Source organism: Cyprinus carpio, chromosome A23 (assembly GCF_018340385.1).
Source record: "Cyprinus carpio isolate SPL01 chromosome A23, ASM1834038v1, whole genome shotgun sequence".
Classification (NCBI taxonomy): domain Eukaryota; kingdom Metazoa; phylum Chordata; class Actinopteri; order Cypriniformes; family Cyprinidae; genus Cyprinus; species Cyprinus carpio.
Genome location: NC_056594.1, coordinates 22,559,642 through 22,578,459, shown reverse-complemented (window position 1 = coordinate 22,578,459; position 18,818 = coordinate 22,559,642). Strand labels below are relative to the sequence as shown.

The 18,818-nt window shown below is 32.8% G+C and overlaps 1 protein-coding gene across 1 annotated transcript; it reads left to right on the top strand.

The window, feature by feature from the left end:
• Positions 1 to 4,056: 4,056 nt before the first annotated feature.
• On the top strand, positions 4,057 to 17,248 carry LOC109059679 (serine/threonine-protein kinase 35-like). Its single transcript, XM_042713631.1, has 3 exons — positions 4,057 to 4,742; positions 8,077 to 8,833; positions 16,485 to 17,248. The coding sequence occupies exons 1-2, from the start codon at positions 4,223 to 4,225 to the stop codon at positions 8,793 to 8,795; spliced, it is 1,239 nt and encodes a 412-aa protein (XP_042569565.1). The 5' UTR covers positions 4,057 to 4,222; the 3' UTR covers positions 8,796 to 8,833; positions 16,485 to 17,248.
• Positions 17,249 to 18,818: the final 1,570 nt, after the last annotated feature.

Sequence of the window (18,818 nt, the reverse complement as noted above, 5' to 3'; positions counted from 1 at the left end):
CATGCAACCCAATAATTTATGTGATTTGGGCTAATTAGTGCAGGTGTCACAGGTTAATGAGAAATGACTTGTGAAGTCAATTTGAGCATGTGTTTATAATGATCTCAATGCTTTGACAGATGTGTATGGTTACCGAGAGAGGGATTCTGTGTTTTAAAAAGGGTAAAAGGTTATCTTTTTTATTCACTCTTTTGAATCCGAGCTCGAAGAAGAGCTGCCTCTTTATCAGTGTTCATTTGAAAATCTGTGCTCTTTGGTTGTTCTCATGCCACCTTATAAAAGATTTCCATTAGTAAGTCTGCTCAGATAGACCTTTAGCGCTCTCATCCCTCCCTACATGATGCTCAGCTGCTATATTAATCTGTTTCAATACCCAAACATCATGTATATAACGTCATACATCCACGAGTCTGTCCAGCTCCAGCTGAGTGGGTTGTAAAAGTAACCAATGTGTAATAACTAGTTTTTCCCCATTTTCGTCAAATACATTATAAAATGGTTGTTTAATACAAATGTTTAGCTGATCAAACTGTACAGCTAAAAATAAATAATTCCTAAAATCATCATTTATTCATGGTGCCTTTATAAACAAATATTTGTACACTGTAAAAAAAGATTTTTCAAAGTTGTACATTAAACAAAGATTAATGGAGTACATTTCAAAAGACAATATAACAAAATAATTAATGAGTGAAAATTGTTTCTGCACCAAATTTACAGTCTTTCCAGTACATTTTTAATATTAAATATCTTTACCACACACACACATATAAAGAGACATATAAGGTAAATGTATTTTTATACACACAGGTGTAAATTAGTATTTTTTTTAAAATCTGGTATGTTAATTATTAATAAATTTAATTATTAATAAAGCAGTTGATGATATTATTATATCAGTGGATAATTAATATATCAGATCAGCTTTTCAGATTTTCAAAGATGAACACAAGGGTGTTATTGTGAAGCTGCTTGCGTGCTTTTTCATTTATGCTGGCCTTCATGTTGCCGTAGCAACGCGAGAGGACATGATGCATTGTGCAGTGTGTAAAAGTAAGAGAATGACAGCGAAAGAGGAGAAAGAGAGGCATGTGAGTCATAAATTACTGTGGCCCTGAAACTTGAGCAAAAAAATATCTGCCTACAGTAAGAAAGAACAGAGGCGATGGAGGGTCAAGAGAAAGTTGCAGTCAAAAAGATCCTAAAATCCAGACAGTGGCCATTGATCGTGTTCAGTTAACTAGCTGCTGAGTCACAGAGAAGTCTAATCAAATTGCTGAAATGCCTGAAGTGTTTCAGTATAATTTATAAACGTGAGGAGGAGAGGCAGAATTTAATGATGTGAAATCAGTGCAGATGTGATTTGATCTTCAGCCGCCGTGTTGTTGTCACGAGGCCTTTTAACCTGAAACTCTGGCGTTGAGTGGGCAGCAATTAACGCTGTACACTCTTGAGCTTAGCCCTGCGGTGTTTGAATTCAAACTGAAAGACATTATATTCTTTCTGAAGGTTTTGTGTCCATTCTCCAACTTTGGAGAAATTGAGAAATCATTGGAATTGATTTAATTCTTTTGTCTCACAAAAGAGTTACAACTTTACCAATATAATGGTGCTATTTGACTTTCACTCTAAATTACAGTGAAAAGAGACTCTTTTCTTTGTATACGCTTTTGTTGTCTGGTATAAATGACCTAAAATCATATTTCAGTCTTTCTTAAACTAATCACTGGTTGAGTCTTGAATAATCAATATATTTGTTCAAAGGACACCCATTTTAGCAACTCTTGCACCAATTATCAAACTTTGATAGACTGAGAAACAACATAAAATGTGCTGCCATTTACATTTGAGACTAAATAAAATAATAATAATAATAAAATTTTATTTAAAAAAAATGCAATTGTATTAGGATTTTTGTTAGTGGTTTGGAAATAAAACAATAATAATAAAAAAAATAAAAATAAAATTAGAAAGTAAAATAAATGTAAAAATCTAATTAAAATACTTTTTAGAAATAATAACAATATGAACAACTTAAATCACATCAGATTTAGAATCATGATGACTTTCCAAAAAAAGTGAGAAAAATTATTTAACAGATATGCAAAAGACAATCAACATCTATATCTGCGAATATTATTAAATATTAAGCAATTAATTAACATTTCATTTACAAGAACATTAAAAGAACATTAAAGAAATGGTCTGTTGCAACAGAATATATATATGTCTGGGTAGAGTACATAAAAATTGTTATTTGTTACTGATTCCAAATTACATGACAAAAAAATAAATAAAAATAAATGTAATGTAATCCATTGCATTACACATTTCAGGTAATATAATCAGACTGCTTTTATTACTTTTGACCTAAGCCACTTATGACATTAAATTAAATAGAATAATCTTGTACCATATTGACATAAACTGCAAAGAAAGAGAAAATATATAAAATTTCTTGTTATTAACAGTGCACTTATTGCAATACATCAAGGTTTCCAAAAACTGGGGCTTGTGGAGGAACTGCAGGGGGATCTGAGTTTAATGAAAAGCTTATAATTAAATCATAAAAAATGTAAAATTTAAATAAATCATTTTGAAAGAACAACAATCAAAATAAAACACTTACTAAAAAAAATGTTTACCTGCATATCATGTGACCTTTAACCAACGTCAGAGAACCGTGAACTTGTGATACTTAAATATTAATTTATTATCTTAAAATCTCATGGGGACTTCATATTAGGTGAAAGAGATTCAGCTGACAAAAAAAAAAAAAAAAAACACGTTTAGGAATCCCTGCATACATGTAAATAAGAAATAAACTGAATTTGTGCATTTGAATGTGTTTGAAAGACAAAAGCCTTCCAAAGACATAATAATAATTCAATAATTCAAATGCAATGTTGAAATGTTGAGAAAACACTTCTTAGAATTAAAATGATTTTTGTGAATCCAGTAGTCAAATGTTGTGCAGCCTCATGACCTGTGACCGGTCTTTGTGTGACTTTCTGAATGTGTATAACTAGGCTATTTGAGAAAGGAATTTAAAAGATGAAAAAGAGGAATTAGGGAGAATCAGTCAATTATGGATAATTTATTCCAAATGTGTGATCATGTAATCGATTAAAAAAAAAGTAAAAAAAAAAAAAATCTGTAGTCTGAGTACAAGTATTTTAAAATGTAATTTGATCTAATTACAAGAATTTAATTTTCAGAATCTGATTAAGTAGTCTATAATCCAGATTACATGTAAGCAGTTAATTAGTATATATTATAATACATCAATTAGTATATGAACAAATTACTAATTGTAATCATTTGAATGTTATTATTTATCTTTATTTATATAATTTTTAATGATTATTATTATTAATAATAATGTATTTTGTTTATTATATTGTACTTCCTAGCTTGTATATATATTTTTTCGAATCAGTAATAAACACATAAACAACATATAGTATTAGTTAGTTTAACTTTATTGTCCATTCTGACATGAATACATCCACATTAATACTTAAAACACATCACACATTAACAACACAAACATAAAATTAAACATGAAACAATTAACACTACCCCAAAAACGTTTACCATTTAGTATTACAGCTATTGTTCTTAACACATAAACAACATATAGTAACTTTCATTTATTTATTTTTCTTCTTTTTAATAAATAAAAACAAGAATTGGGTGTTTATACCCCCCTTTTTTATATTATAGATTATATTGGACATTATATTTTATTTTATCCAGATGCCAGCCCATTTACAATCATACCCGCTCCTCTTATTAAAATGTACAATTCTATAAATAAAAACATCAGGTTTAAATTATTGTCAGATTTTGTTACACTCATATGCAATGGAACGATTAGCTTCTTTACGAAATGTATTAATTTTTTGAAAAAAATATAGGGGGGAAAAACTTGAATATTATTCAATTGTGTATCGGTATATTGAAAGAAACACTGCGAATAAATAATGTTTAAACTAGGATTTGTGACACGCCTCCCCCGTCTTATGAATGAAATGGAACAGGCCGCCGATGCCACGCCCCCTCCGCGCTCTCCTGTTGAAGTTGTTATTGTTTATGTCAGACTCTTGATCGAGGAAGTGATAAAAAACACGACCACTGTCAGCCCGCAGCTTTTCAGGGACGTTATGAGATATAGGATCATTGCCCCGAAACATATGTTAACACGGGGGTTCATAAATTCATGGAGCTGCGCAGCGGCACACAGGGGACAATAAGGAGCCTCCGGCGGGGCTGCAAGCGAGCCGAGCCGCCCAGCGCACACATGAGGCGGGATGTGGGTAAAGTTCTGCGGCCGCTGCCCGTGGAGACCAACGATGAAGATGAGGAGCTCATGGAGGAACGGGACTGTTTCTCCACGGGCTTCCTCAGGCATGACATTCTCCATCCCGCGATGTTCTTCAAGACGCCTCGGTACAGCTTGATCCGGGAGGTGGGTCGCGGGAGCTACGGTGTGGTGTACGAGGCCGTCGCCCGCAGGTCCGGAGCCCGCGTGGCCGTGAAGAAGCTCCGCTGCGACGCGCCCGAGAAAGTGGAGCTGGCGCTGGCCGAGTTCTGGGCCCTGGCGAGCCTGGAGAAGAAGCACGAGAATGTGGTGCAGCTGGAGGAGTGCGTGCTGCAAAGAAACGGCATGGCACAGAAAATGAGCCATGGGAACAAACGAAACAAGCAGTATTTGAGATTAGTGGAAACTTCACTGAAAGGTAAGTTGAGTAATGTGACTTGATATCTGATTTATTTTTCTGAGTCGGATTGTTTTGTGTTGTAGCAGCCTGCATATGCATTCTGAGATGCATCAAAGCAATGCAACTTTTTCCACACTGCATGTGTATTATTGTGCATCTTAAATGCATGTCATTAAACGTGCACCAAATAGGAAGAGAAGGCATACTGTGCATGAGGGAACACCATGTTCCAGCACCCTTCACGCATTAACCCCTTCACTCCCATGTAGGCCAGGTTTGGATGTTCACCTCTGTTGATCTACTTTGATGATTGTGTGCAAGTTTCAAAACTCAAGTCACTTTTTTTCGAATGGTTTTACATTAGATTTAATAATGCAGCAATTTTCATGTCATTTGTAGATCTGTTTTTAAAATCAGATTAGATTAAACTCTACTGTCATTGATCAGAATACAAGTACTTTTGTGAACATTTACAGTTTTAGCTCATTAGGTGTTTTAGACATTTAGATATTTTCATTAGCTGTATTACTTTTCAAGGCCTGGAAATCCTAATTGTTCCTGATATTTGCATGCATGTGTGTGAACCCTGAATATAGTTTTGACATTTAATTATTTACACATCCTGCAGTATGACATGCTGTACTCCATCAACAATGCTTTTGAATGTGTTTGTAATTTCTGAAATGGCATTTTGGCGTTTGGTGTGTTGCGTGTTTGTGGTGACGTGTGAGTGCTGTGTTTGTGGTTGTGCTCAGCAGTAGCAGGATCTGTTTCGTGCTGACTGCTGTTATGTAAGTGTCATCATTTAGTGGCCTCGTCCACAATGGAAATAATCCTCACATTACTGGCTTGTTTAGAAATGATTTCAATATAAATGATTTTGCTGATGCATTTTGATTCATCTAATGTTGTTCTGCAAATATGTGTATTACTATTTTTATTTATATTACACAACTATTTTTATGTGTTTGGGAATTATTGACATGTCAAAAGTCAGTTTGGCCAATAAACACATTTATGGGGCTTAATTTATAAGAAGAATTCCCTTTTTTTTTTGTTTCAGCCAGACCCCTTTGACCTAAAATGTTTCTTCTTGATAATTGTGTGCAATATTAAAAATTTGAGTCACTTTTCCATTATTTTTCTAGTAGATTTACTGTCAGAGTTGATGTACTTTTGCACACATTTACAGGATAAAGATTATTTTTTAAGTCATTGCAATCACCAAACAAAAAGGAACAATTTCTGCCTCATTAAATGTTTTAGGGTGGTGCATTAACTCTCTAAGTTTTTTCCATGAATTTTTAAGGTTTTATATTTATTACAGGACTTTATAACAGGGATTCCCAAACTTCTTTGCCAGCTGAACCCCTTTAACCTTAAATATTTACTAAAAGTAACTCCTGAAATTTTAAGTTAATATTTCAATAATTTTACAACACATTCAGATGTTCACGGTACCGGATAAAGATTAATTTTTTTTTTTTTTTAAATGAAGTCATCACAATCACAAAAAAACAATTTTTAGCTCATTAAATATTTTAGAGTGGTGCATAACTTCAGAAAAAAAAAAACTTTTTTTTTTCATGATTTTTCGAGTCCTGGAATTTTTTTTTTTTTTTTTTTTTTTTTTTAAACACGTTAAAAATCTCCAATATTTCCATGGTCATCCTGAATATAGTTTTGACATGAAGCGTTACATTTTTTTTCAAGATTTTATATTTATTACAGAACAAACAGTTCCAAGTATTTAATCATTCTTAATTGTTTTATTTTGATTGCTTGTTTTTATTTTTAAAAATGATTTATTTATTAGTCATTCATTCATTCCTTCATTTATTTTCCTTTCTTCAGCTTACAAAACCCCTGCAGTTCTCTAGGACTTTGTCAATTGCAATTTTTCAAGTGGATTTTTAATTTTTTGTTTTTAAATGTAAATGGCAGCAAATGTCATGATGTTTAATAACCTCAGTTTGGGAGATACAGCTTCATGACCGGCATTTGTTTTTTAGGATTATGGGAGACACTCATTCCCAAGTGTTGAGAAGTTCTTCCAGCATTAGTATGGGTCACAGTCCACCTGTTCTCCATGCATTTCCCAACCCTTGTTTCCTGAAGCGGTGTTATTTATCACAGAACGCTGGCAGATTATCAGCACTTACGCTGAAGTCCTCCAAACGTGTCACTCAGTGGAAATCTGTGCTCAGCTAAAGTCTGATTGGTGGTTTGCTAACCTGTCCGAGTCAGCTAAACCAACACTTTAGTTCTCAGGCTTAGAGTATGAAGAGTAAAGCCGCTGTAGTTTGAAATGGACTGGGTTTAATCAAACACAACATTGTCTGTTTGTTAATGAGACCGAAACAGCGGCTTATCAGTTACAGACCAGCGACATTCAATAAAGAGCCGTTTCTCCTGACTCGGCACAAATAACTCAACGAAGCACATGAGTAGATTATGGAGTGGCTTTGATTTGCCAACAGTGGTTTACAGTTACCTCAGATGCTAGTTCTAACCACGGTTAGAAGAGTTCATTAAAACTAAAGCCATAAAAAAAAAAAAACATTACTTGAAATAATCCGCAGTAAAATTTCAAATAAATGTATTTTATTTTAACTAGTTGCCAAAGCAACATTTCTAATTTTTATTTAGTTTAACTTCATAAATAACTAAAACTGAAATGGAAATAAAAATGAATAAAAATTACATGTACATATAAAAAAATTTAAATGAATAAAAATGTTAAAAACGCACAACAAAATTACTAAAACTTCATATAGATTGAAAACAAATAGGAAATAAATTCAAAATATATACAAAGATATAAATAAAAAATATAGTTAATAAAATTATAATATATTATCTCAGTGATACTGTAATAGCCCTGTTGTTCTTGTTAAAAATATATTTAATTTGGTGTTTGCATTTAAAAAAGGACAAGAGTATTAAAAAAATCAAAAGATTAGATGCTATATGTTAGATGCTATCATTGACTTTGTTAATGCACAGATCTTCTTTTAAATTATTAATCAGTGTATGTTATTTAACTGCTTTCCATTCTGGTTGACAAAACATAATTTAACTGATAATAATAAGAAATGTTTCTTGAGCAGAAATGTTTCTACTTCAGCCGAAGACTGGTGATGCTGTAATGATGCTGAAAATTCATCTTTGCATCACAGAAATAAATTACATTTTACAGTATATTCAAACAGAAAACAGCGATTTAAAATTTTAATAATATTTCACAATATTACTGATTTTGCTGTATTTTTAAACCAATAAATGCAGCCTTGGTGAGCAGAAGAGTCTTCTTTCAAAAATGCATGCTAACCGCATTCTACTGTCTTTCTAGGTGAGCGTATCTTGGGCTGCCCAGAGGAATCGTGTTATCTTTGGTTTGTTATGGAGTTCTGTGACGGCGGGGACCTCAACCAGTACATCCTCTCGCGGCGGCCTGACCCACGGACCAACCGTAGTTTCATGAAGCAGATGACCAGCGCTGTGGCCTTCCTCCATAAGAACAACATCGTGCACCGGGACCTCAAACCAGACAACATTCTCATCTCGCAGAAATCCGGCAGTCCGGTCATCAAGGTCGCCGACTTCGGCCTCAGCAAGGTTTGCGCGGGGCTCAGCTGCATGGAGAGCGAAGCCGACAACCAGGTTAACAAAAACATGGTGAACATTAACAAATTCTGGCTGTCGTCAGCGTGCGGCTCGGACTTCTACATGGCTCCGGAGGTGTGGGAGGGACACTACACCGCCAAGGCGGACATTTTTGCACTCGGCATCATCATTTGGGCCATGATCGAACGGATCACGTTTATCGACGCCGAGTCCAAGCGAGAGCTCCTCGGCACATATGTTCGCCAGGGAACCGAGATCGTCCCGGTGGGTGAGGCCTTGCTGGAGAACCCGAAGATGGTCCTGAACATCCCACAGAAGACGCGGAGCATCATGTCTGAAGGCGTGAAGCGGCTTCTGCAGGACATGTTGGCGGTCAACCCACAGGACCGACCCGACGCCTTTCAGTTGGAGGTTAGAATGGACCACGTCACATGTGCGGCGTAAGCCAACCCGATTGGCCGAAACAAGCACGCAACTTTCAGGTGGGTTGTCATTTTAGATGTTATATTCACCATTTTTGTTCACCTCAGATCAAAATATTCAAGAACAAATGCAGTTTAACCCCTTAACTGTCAACGTCCTACCTATGGGACGCTTGGCGCTGTTTTTTTGTTGTTGTCCTTTTTCTCTATAAAATCTTTTAGTAATCATCATAAATTATATATCATTTGAAAGCTTAGAAGCCCAAGATTCATCTTGTGAAAACCATTTTGAAATCGGACATTGTGTTACATTGGTACTTTAAAATCTTATGGCGTCTCCGCCCCCTTAGTGGGCAGTGTCAAGTGTCATATTACAAAATGCATTACGGTCTTTTAGAATCAAAACTTTTTATAATAATGGCAACAAACATATCATTAAAAACTTATTATCAGGATTCCATATTTGGTGGTTATTTTGAGTAATAGAAGTAAAATTGACAGAGAAATCTAGGGGAAAAATTCATTAAACAAAAAAAAAAAGGAGTTTTGATGGCTCCCAGTGGCTGTTTGTGGTATGAAGGAACTAAATAAAAAACTCACATTTTTTTCAGTCATATCAACTTCAAATTTGGAACATAACTTATTTAGAAACAAGGCTTTAATTTTATACCAATTTTAGAGTAAAAACCTATTATGTAAAATATTTATAATAAATAAAAGAAAATTAATATAGCGCATTTTATTTACAGTACATTTAAACTTCTATAACTTTTTGATACTTTAATTTTTTGAAAAAATTCCACTTTTGCCAAAATCTGCCAAATCTGCCAGAATCTGAGACCAACCTTAGGTCTATATTCCAAAGTGTTCATAGAGTACAACAATTTAAATTTGGATAGTGCACTTAAATGCCTATTTTAAAAAATGGGGGGTGACAGTTAAGGGGTTAAATCCCATAATGCACAAAAACAAGTCCCTCTTGGGTTGTTCAAGATGTTTTAAGCGTATACAGCTCTCATATTTTTGTAGGCCAAGTCAGAGGTTAGCATCGCCTTGGTTTGAGATTAAAACCCAATAGAGTCATTCCATGTAAAATCAACCAAATTTCAGAAACTTCCATGGCTCAATTTTTTTCTTTTGTTTATTAATATATAAAAAATAGTATTTTTTCTAAAGAAAGACAAGTATGAATAGTGACGAAAGCCAAAACGTTCAGTGTCATAGATGTATATTTACTAGAGTAATCCACTATTTTGTAGAGGGGCGTCAACAGTTTCCAGATGTGGAGCCAAATTACATCATTTTATTTTTACACCGAAATTGGTAGGTTTATTAGTAAAATCTGTTATTTTAGTCATATTTGTTGCATTATGTGCCAAGGGTGACCATTCAAATATGAGAGAAAGCACTTTTTTCCCCTCCAGAGTTTGCATGACTACAACTCAAGAAGTATTAAAGAGCGATTTTGGTTTTTAATGAGCTATTTACGTATTTACAGCCCTACATGGTTCAATTCCAGAGATACTTAGATCTCAATACGGCTCCGAGAGTAAATTGTTCAATTCTACACATTTCCAGTGGTCAAAAACCAAATGCATTTGCATACTTTGCTACGTTTTGAATTTAAAGAAGAATTTCTTCATTGAAACTAGAAAAGGTATTCCGGTTCTCTCTAGCTATAGGCCGATCTTCAGTATGCCTCGCTTATTCATGAATTTCTCATCTTTTGTGCTGCTTTGTGTTTCTCTAATCAAACCTGCGTATTTGGCCTCAGGGGCTGCATGTACCCTGCGAGACTACCGTGCCCTACCCATCACACATCTCACAGGCCTGTTTGGTTTTCTGACGCCACACCCTGAGCTCCATGAGTGATCTGATTAACAAGATCTGACACCTTTTTAGCAGCAGAATGCACTTAGCCAGAGGCAATAACGTCTGAGTTCAATACACGACGTACTCCCAACCAGCTGCTTCATGTTACATCAGATTATTGCATTCTTTTATGGATTTTTCGTTGGATTCAATTCATCTCAAAAAGCCACAGGAAATTAAATGCATTTTAGAAGCCACTTTAGCATATATTATACTGACACTGTTTATTCAGGTTTAATTATACTCCCTTTTTAAAGTAGAAAATTCACACTTTCAGTAATTCATGCCAAAATAATGTAAATGTAAAGTGTGTAATATTATGTAAATTATTCATATTAATAATATTTAATAATAATGTTTTTGTAATGTTTATATTATTTTATTTTGATTAATAAAATGTATTTATTTATTTGTTTGTTTTTCACGTTGGACAATTATATATTCGCTAAATCAGTAATAATCCATATCAGTGAAATGTACAAAATCAGTAATTAATATATTTTAGTAATAATTATAGTCATATGTTTTACTCTACCTTTCTTTTCTTTTTATGGAAATTCAGGGCTGTCAGTCATTTATATATTTTAATAAAATTAAATAATATGCTGATTAATCTGATTAAACAAAATATTCTAAATATCAATATATACTAAAAAAAAAAAATTATTTGTATTTATTTAATATTTATATATTTATATTTAAATAAAATAAGATTCACTTGCCAAAATATCTTAAACTATATTGTGGCAAGTAAATCACTGAATGCCATTAAAAGTAATTAGAAGACATTAAAGTCTTTAATTACAATATATTGACTCCTAATGCCATTATTAGCTTAAAATGCACACTTGAAAGTCTTAATAACAGAAAAGTTTCGTATGCGCCACCAGGTGCTTCATGTTTTTGGGTAAGAACCAATTGTTATGCAATGTCAGTGTTCCCACAGAGTATATTGCATTCTTTTATGGATCTGAACTGAAAAGGCCAGAGGAAATTAAATGCATTTTAGAAGCCGTTTTAAAGCACAATTTTAATCAAAACTCACTGGATTGTTGTCCCGAGGCGAGAACATTCAAAAACAATAACTCTCTCAGACTAGCACGCATCTCCAGCGAAATGAATGATGATATGGTGTCAAATTGGTTGAGGGTCGTGTGCAATTATAGGTACGTGTACGTCTTTCAGCGAGCATCTAGAGAAGTTATGCAACACACCAGGGCCCAAACCCTCCTTCCTCTCCCAGACGAGCTGAATGGAAGCAGCCATCCGTCAAAACAAGCAGGCTGGGAGTGAGTTGTGATTCTGGCTGCTGTTTTAGGGGGTAAAAGGGGGTATATTTTCTTATTGACACCCCGAGCGCTTTCTGTTCCTTAGACTCTTAGACTGGGACAAGAAGCTTATTTCAGCTGCGCACAGAAGCCCCCCGTCTTCCCTCCCTAACCCCGTACGCCCCTGTTTGGCAGCCTGTGAGACACAGAGGTGTCTTTGGTCTCACGTTCAGAACATTTTGTTCTTTGCTTGCCAGCCTGCATGCGTCTCAATTGCTACTGCGTATATAGTGCATATACTGTGTGTTTTACTGGGTACAGAAGATCACAAATGTCCTGAATCAAAATTTTAAATATAGCTGTAATGATATTGCTTCTCCTTTTTTAATAAAAACAAAATGCACATTTTCAGTAATTCACACCACAAGAATGAAAAGTACATATTATATGTAAGAGTGTGTAAATTATATTCTTTCTTATCAATAATAATGTTTTAGAATTTTATTTATTTTATTTTATTCATTTTAAACTTTAATTTTTAATATTTAATATTTTTTATATTTGTTTGTTTATTTATTTTTAGTGTTATTTCTTATGCTTTTATTTTTAGTATTTTTACATACTATTTAATAGCTTTTTTAAAGTTTCAGTAATTCACACTACAATAATATAATATAGTTGTAATGTGTAGTGATGTTTTAAAATGTTTCGTAATTTTATATAATTATTTTATTTATTATTTAATATTTTATTTATTATTTTTTTCATGCAGTGTTATTATTCTTGATACTTTTTATTTTAAATATTTTATTTATAATGTTTTATAATATCTCAAATTTTAATTTTACTTATTTATTTAATATTTAATTTGTTTAGTGCTGTTTAACGTTTTTATTTAATGTATTTAATTTATTGTTGTTGTTGTTGTTATTTAATTAAATTTTGTAAATAAAATTTATTTACATTTTAATTTATTTTTAATACTACATTTATTTGCTGAGTTTGTTATTTGTATTGTAAGATAACAATTTTGCTGAATCAGTTATATTTGAATCAGAGCTATCACGTTTCCCCCTTTCTCTTTAATTTATTAAAATGTAGCGCTGTCAATCGATTAAACGCTTTAATCAATTAAATAATATGCTAAATAATCTGTTTAATCAAAATTAATTGTCTATATATCAGTATTTTCTAAGAAAACCTGAAAATGAAGGTAATTCAAATACATTAGTGGCAAGTTAATCACTAAATAGACAAAGTGGTTTTATAAATGATCTTTGTTACTTGTTATAATTATTAAACCGTAATTCCCACCACTACACAGAACCGTCTCGAGCTGCTCATCTAATGGTGTCTGTGTTGTTTCTGTGATTCTCGTCAGTAGTTAAGTGGGTCATTGTGTTCACAGCAGCTGGAATATGTACAGTGTGTTCCTCATGCTGCCTGCGGGCACGTCTCTGCTCACATCATGATAATCCACACTGCAGCTTCTGTGCTGACATACACTACACTAAATGTAAGAAATGCATTAGAATGCACCAGTATTAGTCAGAGTTTTCACATCATTTGTAAGTTAACAGAGCATTTGTCTCTTTTCGGATCACATCGCTTGCACAATACTACCATTGTTTATGTGCGTTGTGGAGATTCAGGCTCCTTTGGGAAAGCTGGTGCTGGTTTTGGCGTGTTTTCCAGGATTGTTGGGAGGTTTTGCCGGAGCAAGTGTTTATAGACTGTTATGTAAGCAGGAATAACATTTAGCTGATAATTGGGCTAAAACATGTTGTTTTTCCAGCACACGTTTCCAATCAGAGGCTGCTTTTTTAATTGTTAATCTTAAACTGTTGAGAAGAGTTGTTTTTAATCAGATGAAGTTCATGTATAACATTTTGTTTTATAGAAAAAAACATTTGCAGAATGGTAAATTTTAAGTTCGAAGTTGTAATTAAACAATGTACATTTTACAAAGTTGTAATTAAAATACAGTATTTTAATTTAAAAAATATAATATAATAAAATATATATATATATTATATATATATATATATATATATATATGTGTGTGTGTGTGTGTGTGTGTGTGTGTGTGTGTCTTTCTACTTAATATTTTTGCCTACATTTATTAATTAATTGTATTTTATTAATACTACTAATAATTCACAAATATATATCAAATATTATTATTTTTAAAACTATTTAAGAAATATTTAAAATGCACATTTTCTGTAATCTACACCACAATGTGATGTAATGTGTAAATTTTTATTTATAATGCCATTTTTCTTGTAATTATTTTTAAAACTATTGAATGTTAAATTATATTATAAAATGCACACCATTTTCTTTGAAGGGACAATAATTTGGGGGTATATTACAATGTGTTATAATGTTTAGTCTTTTACTCGTAGACACTGTAATGTGTAATTCTTTTTATTAAAATTATATAATTTTTAATTATTTTTTAATATTTTGGGCCCTATTTTATTTTTCATCAAACAGGAATTATTGAAATTAAATTAATTTTAAATAAGTTTTTTTTTTTTTTTTTTGTAGTAATTTTTTTGTGAAAATTAGTAATCCTTATACTTAATTATTATTAGTTCTTATATTTATTTATTTATTTTTTATATTCTTATATTTATTTTTGGTTAATTTTTTGTGTGTGAAAATTGTTCCAAATTAATTTACAAACCCCTTTTCTCTTTTTTTTTTTTATTATTATTTGATTTATTTATTATTTATAGGAAGCTTCACCTTTATTATTATTAATATCATCACATAATAACACACCTATTATTATTATTATTATTATTTTTAATTTTCATCACAGAATAACAGAATAACCGGCTAAAGGCGTCTATTTATCCGATTTAGTTTATGTAGTCTTTCTGTGAGAAATATCACTGTAAAGTACATTTGATCAGGGCAAACTCAGAAAAACAACTGGACAGACAGCATTATTGGATTGAGCACAGCCATAGCTGTCCGAGGATGAAATCGGATCTGATGACACCATGTTGCATCAGTAAATCATGTACTGGCCAGCTGTCCGACACATGCACCTCAGATTACGATTACCAACAGAACAAGGCATGTAGCCTGTGATTAGAGTGCGCTTGAGTAGAATATAGAGAATATATAATAGAAACACTCTCAGGTTTGTTCTGTGGTGAAGGAAGCCCGCATGCAGTTACACAACAGCTTATACTGTGGTGGGATTCTGCTGACTCAGATCACACATCCATCAGCACCTCCATGTTATTGTGTTCAGGTCAGACAGCAGCTGTGATCAATAACCAGCTGACGTGTGTTTAAACGGGTCCGGTGTATGAACGATGAGTGTGGGTCTCTCTAGTGTGTTTATTTTGCTCTATTCCTGTCACTCACTGACTCACTGAATTATTGTGCTCTCAGATAAGTTATTCATGATGCTTTCTAAATATAACTATTGCATCTTCAATGTTCTGGTCTGTCTCACACGCAGTTGAGCATGCGAGCCTTTCAAAGTATGCTTGACCGTGGATCTTATATCAAGCTGAAATTATGAGATAGAAAAGTCATAACTATGACATAAAAAGTTACAATTATGACATAAAAGGCAAAATTGAGATACTAAGGGATAATTATGACTTTAAAGGTAAAATTATGAGATTAAAAAAAGAAAAATTTTTGACATAAATCAAAAAAAATACAAAATTATGACAAAAACAAAAAAAAAGAAATGATAAAAAATAAGAGAAACAAAAAAAATAATTAAAATGACAAAAAGAAATGATAAAAATTATGAGATATAAAAGTTATAATTAAGATAAGTAGCAGTTATGGCATATAAAAGTCTGTTTTAACACAAATTAAAATTATGAGATTAAAACAATAATTAGGACATAAATTATAATTACGAGACAAATTAGGCAAAAAGTCATAATTTTAAAAAAGTCAAGTTAATGAGATTTTAAGTGGTGATTACAACCTTAAAAAATTACTTAAATGGTAAAATTATGAGATAAAAAAGTCAAAATTATGGCATAAATTTGAATTATGAGATACTAAGTAATAATTACAACCTAAAAAGACATAATTATGACAAAAAGTAGAAATTATGAGATGTAAATGTCATAATTAAGACAAGTAGCAATTATGAGACATAAGTCATAATTATGAGATGGTAAGTAATAATTCTGTGCTTAAAATAAAAAATTATAATCTAAAAAGTCAAAATTAGATTGACTAAAGAATGACTAAAAGTAAAAAATTCTGAAATAATAAGTCATATAGTAATTATGACCTAAAACGTAATAATTACAACTTAAAAGTAAAAATTATTACATAAAAAGATGAAATTATGAGATTCTAAGTAATAATTATAACGTCAAATAATTATGTCAATTAAAGAGTTTCTGCTTTTAACGTCATATAATTATGACTTGACATGTCATGATTTAATTTTTAGGATTATGATTTATCAAAGCATGAATTTCTTTATATTTTATTGAAGTGTTGGAAAAGATCTTCTGCAGGGAATGGCTGTGTACGGTGGAGTAACTGTTGCTCTTGTGTTGCTCTCTCTACAGGTTTGCAGAGTAGGATTGTAAACCGATGGAAATGGAAAAGGGACAGCGGATCCTGGAACTGTGAATTTCGTTTTGTGACCGCTTCCAAAGAGCAGAAGTGAAATCAAATGACTTGACACCTATATTTAAGACCCCTCATAAGGAAATGCTATGCAGGGTTTTTTTTTTATTATTATTATTATTAACACGCTTTTTCTACTTCGGTGTGTTGGATTCCTGATGCAAGTCTTCCAAACTGACCATGTGTTTCTCCTGCTCAGATCTCACCAGCAATGATTTCACGTCCCTCTCGTTCTCTGCTGTGACTGTGCTGTTGTTTTGGACCAGTCCTCAAAAAAACATTTCCGGTCTGCATCTCTTACCAGACAGTATAGATGTAAATAGGTAGATGTAGACAATGCAGCAGTAGGATCGATCGAATGTTGTTGAATGCTGTAGAATATTCACAGAAAAACAGAGAAGGAAGTTATTATAAAGCTCACGGCCGTGAAGACATTCTGTGAATGGTATAATGTGAATGACTGTCTCTCCTGTAGGTCTGAATGTTTCTGACCCGAACAACAGCACCTCGTAAAAAAAAAAATCACCTTTGTGCCTTACTTTTACATTTTTGTGTTTGGATTAGTTCTTGTTATTATTTAATTTTTTTTATTCTCCTTTTTTTTTTTATTCTTTTTTTAAATTTTGTTTTATTCAAAATGTCACCATTTTAGTTTAAAATTATAGTTCTCTTAAAGTATTTGCAACAAAACTATATATATATATATACATATATAAACTATATATATATATATATATATAAAAAAATACAATTATAAACAAAACTCATACAATTTTTTTTGACAGGATCAATTAAATGCAGTTGCAAGTTTTGTCAAAAATTTTCTTTAATCCAAATGATATATTCTTAGTCAAGATACAGGTCAGGTATAAACAAAACGCAGACTATTTTTCGTACTAATACCACTGAACAGGAGATTATTTGATTTTTTTTATGATGTTGTGTAAGTAATTTGGTGAGAGATCAAATAACTTTTGTTGTTGTTAGCCTTGGTTTTCATCTGACAGATTCACATTGTTGTAGCAAAATGTCTGATTTCCTTTTCCGTTTAAAAAAAAAAAAAACGTTTTAAAAATGGATGTTATTTTAACATTGTCTGGAATGTTTTGGCTCCGTTGGAATGGAACAGTTTGAATTGTTAGGAAATGTAGCGCCTCGTGTTCCATACGGAATGTTGCATGATTCTGTTTCTGTGAGCACCGGTGAGTCACTGTAGCTTGAATTCACTTCACCTAAACACACTACCAGATACTTTAGAGATGTGTCAGATATCTGAAAAAATGTGTTCGATATTTGGTTTAATTCTAAAGACGGATGTTAATTGTAATCCTGATCACATTCAAGGTTAAAGGAACAGGTCACCTCAAAATGAACATTGCTGAGAATCTGGTCACCCTCAGGCCATCCAAGATGTAGATGAGTTTGTTTCTTCATCAGATTTGGAGAAATGCATCATTCCATCACTTGCTCACCAATGGATGCTCTGCAGTGAATGGGTGCCGTCAGAATGAGAGTCCAAACAGCTGATAAAAACATCACTATAATCCAAACTCATCTACATCTTGGATGGCCTGACGGTGAGCACGTTCTCAGTAAATGTTCATTTTTAGGACATAAATTTAAGGTCACAGTAAACAGCTACGGGATATTTTTCCAGTGATCTGGACGTTTGTAGAAATAGCTTTCCTTCTGTTAGTTAGAAGTTATTTTTATTCTATGTATTGGTTTACACACTCCATGTTTCTACCTCACGTTTCGTTCAGTCTTTTGCTCTTTGCATCTTTTCAGTGGCAGTACTTTTATTCGTAACGTATTAAACGTCTCGGACAGACTTTGCATTTCACTCTTTGTTGTGTTGGGAGTTTTAGAACAAGATGAATCTTGAGTCATTTCTTATGGTCTTTGCATTTTTCCACATGATCTCTTTACGGATGGATAGTTCCTGATATACCTCCTCCAGCAGTGTTTCAGAGACTTTCTTCACTTAAGGAACTTCTAGTTGTTCTTCTATCAAAACAAAATCCACAGGAAGTTCATTCGAGGTCTGAAGCGGTTAGGATCGTACTTTTAGTGTACAGTTACTCACCTTGAAATGCCAAAAAACCTCCTGGACTCATGGCAGTAAGGTCATGTTTGTTGTCCCTCAGGTCTTCACTGAAAAATGTTTGCAGGTCAAACAAACACGACGACTATTTAACAGTCCATTTCTCTCGCACATTGACTAATCACTACAGACACAGAAACCAAACTCTTATCTTTCTACTGAATTGTTT

Excerpts from the sequence above, each read along its gene's own strand:
- LOC109059679 (XM_042713631.1), top strand. The coding sequence starts at position 4,223 with ATGGAGCTGCGCAGCGGCACACAGGGGACAATAAGGAGCCTCCGGCGG. Across the intron at positions 4,743-8,076 it reads AGTGGAAACTTCACTGAAAG|GTGAGCGTATCTTGGGCTGC; the intron begins GTAAGTTGAGTA and ends CTGTCTTTCTAG.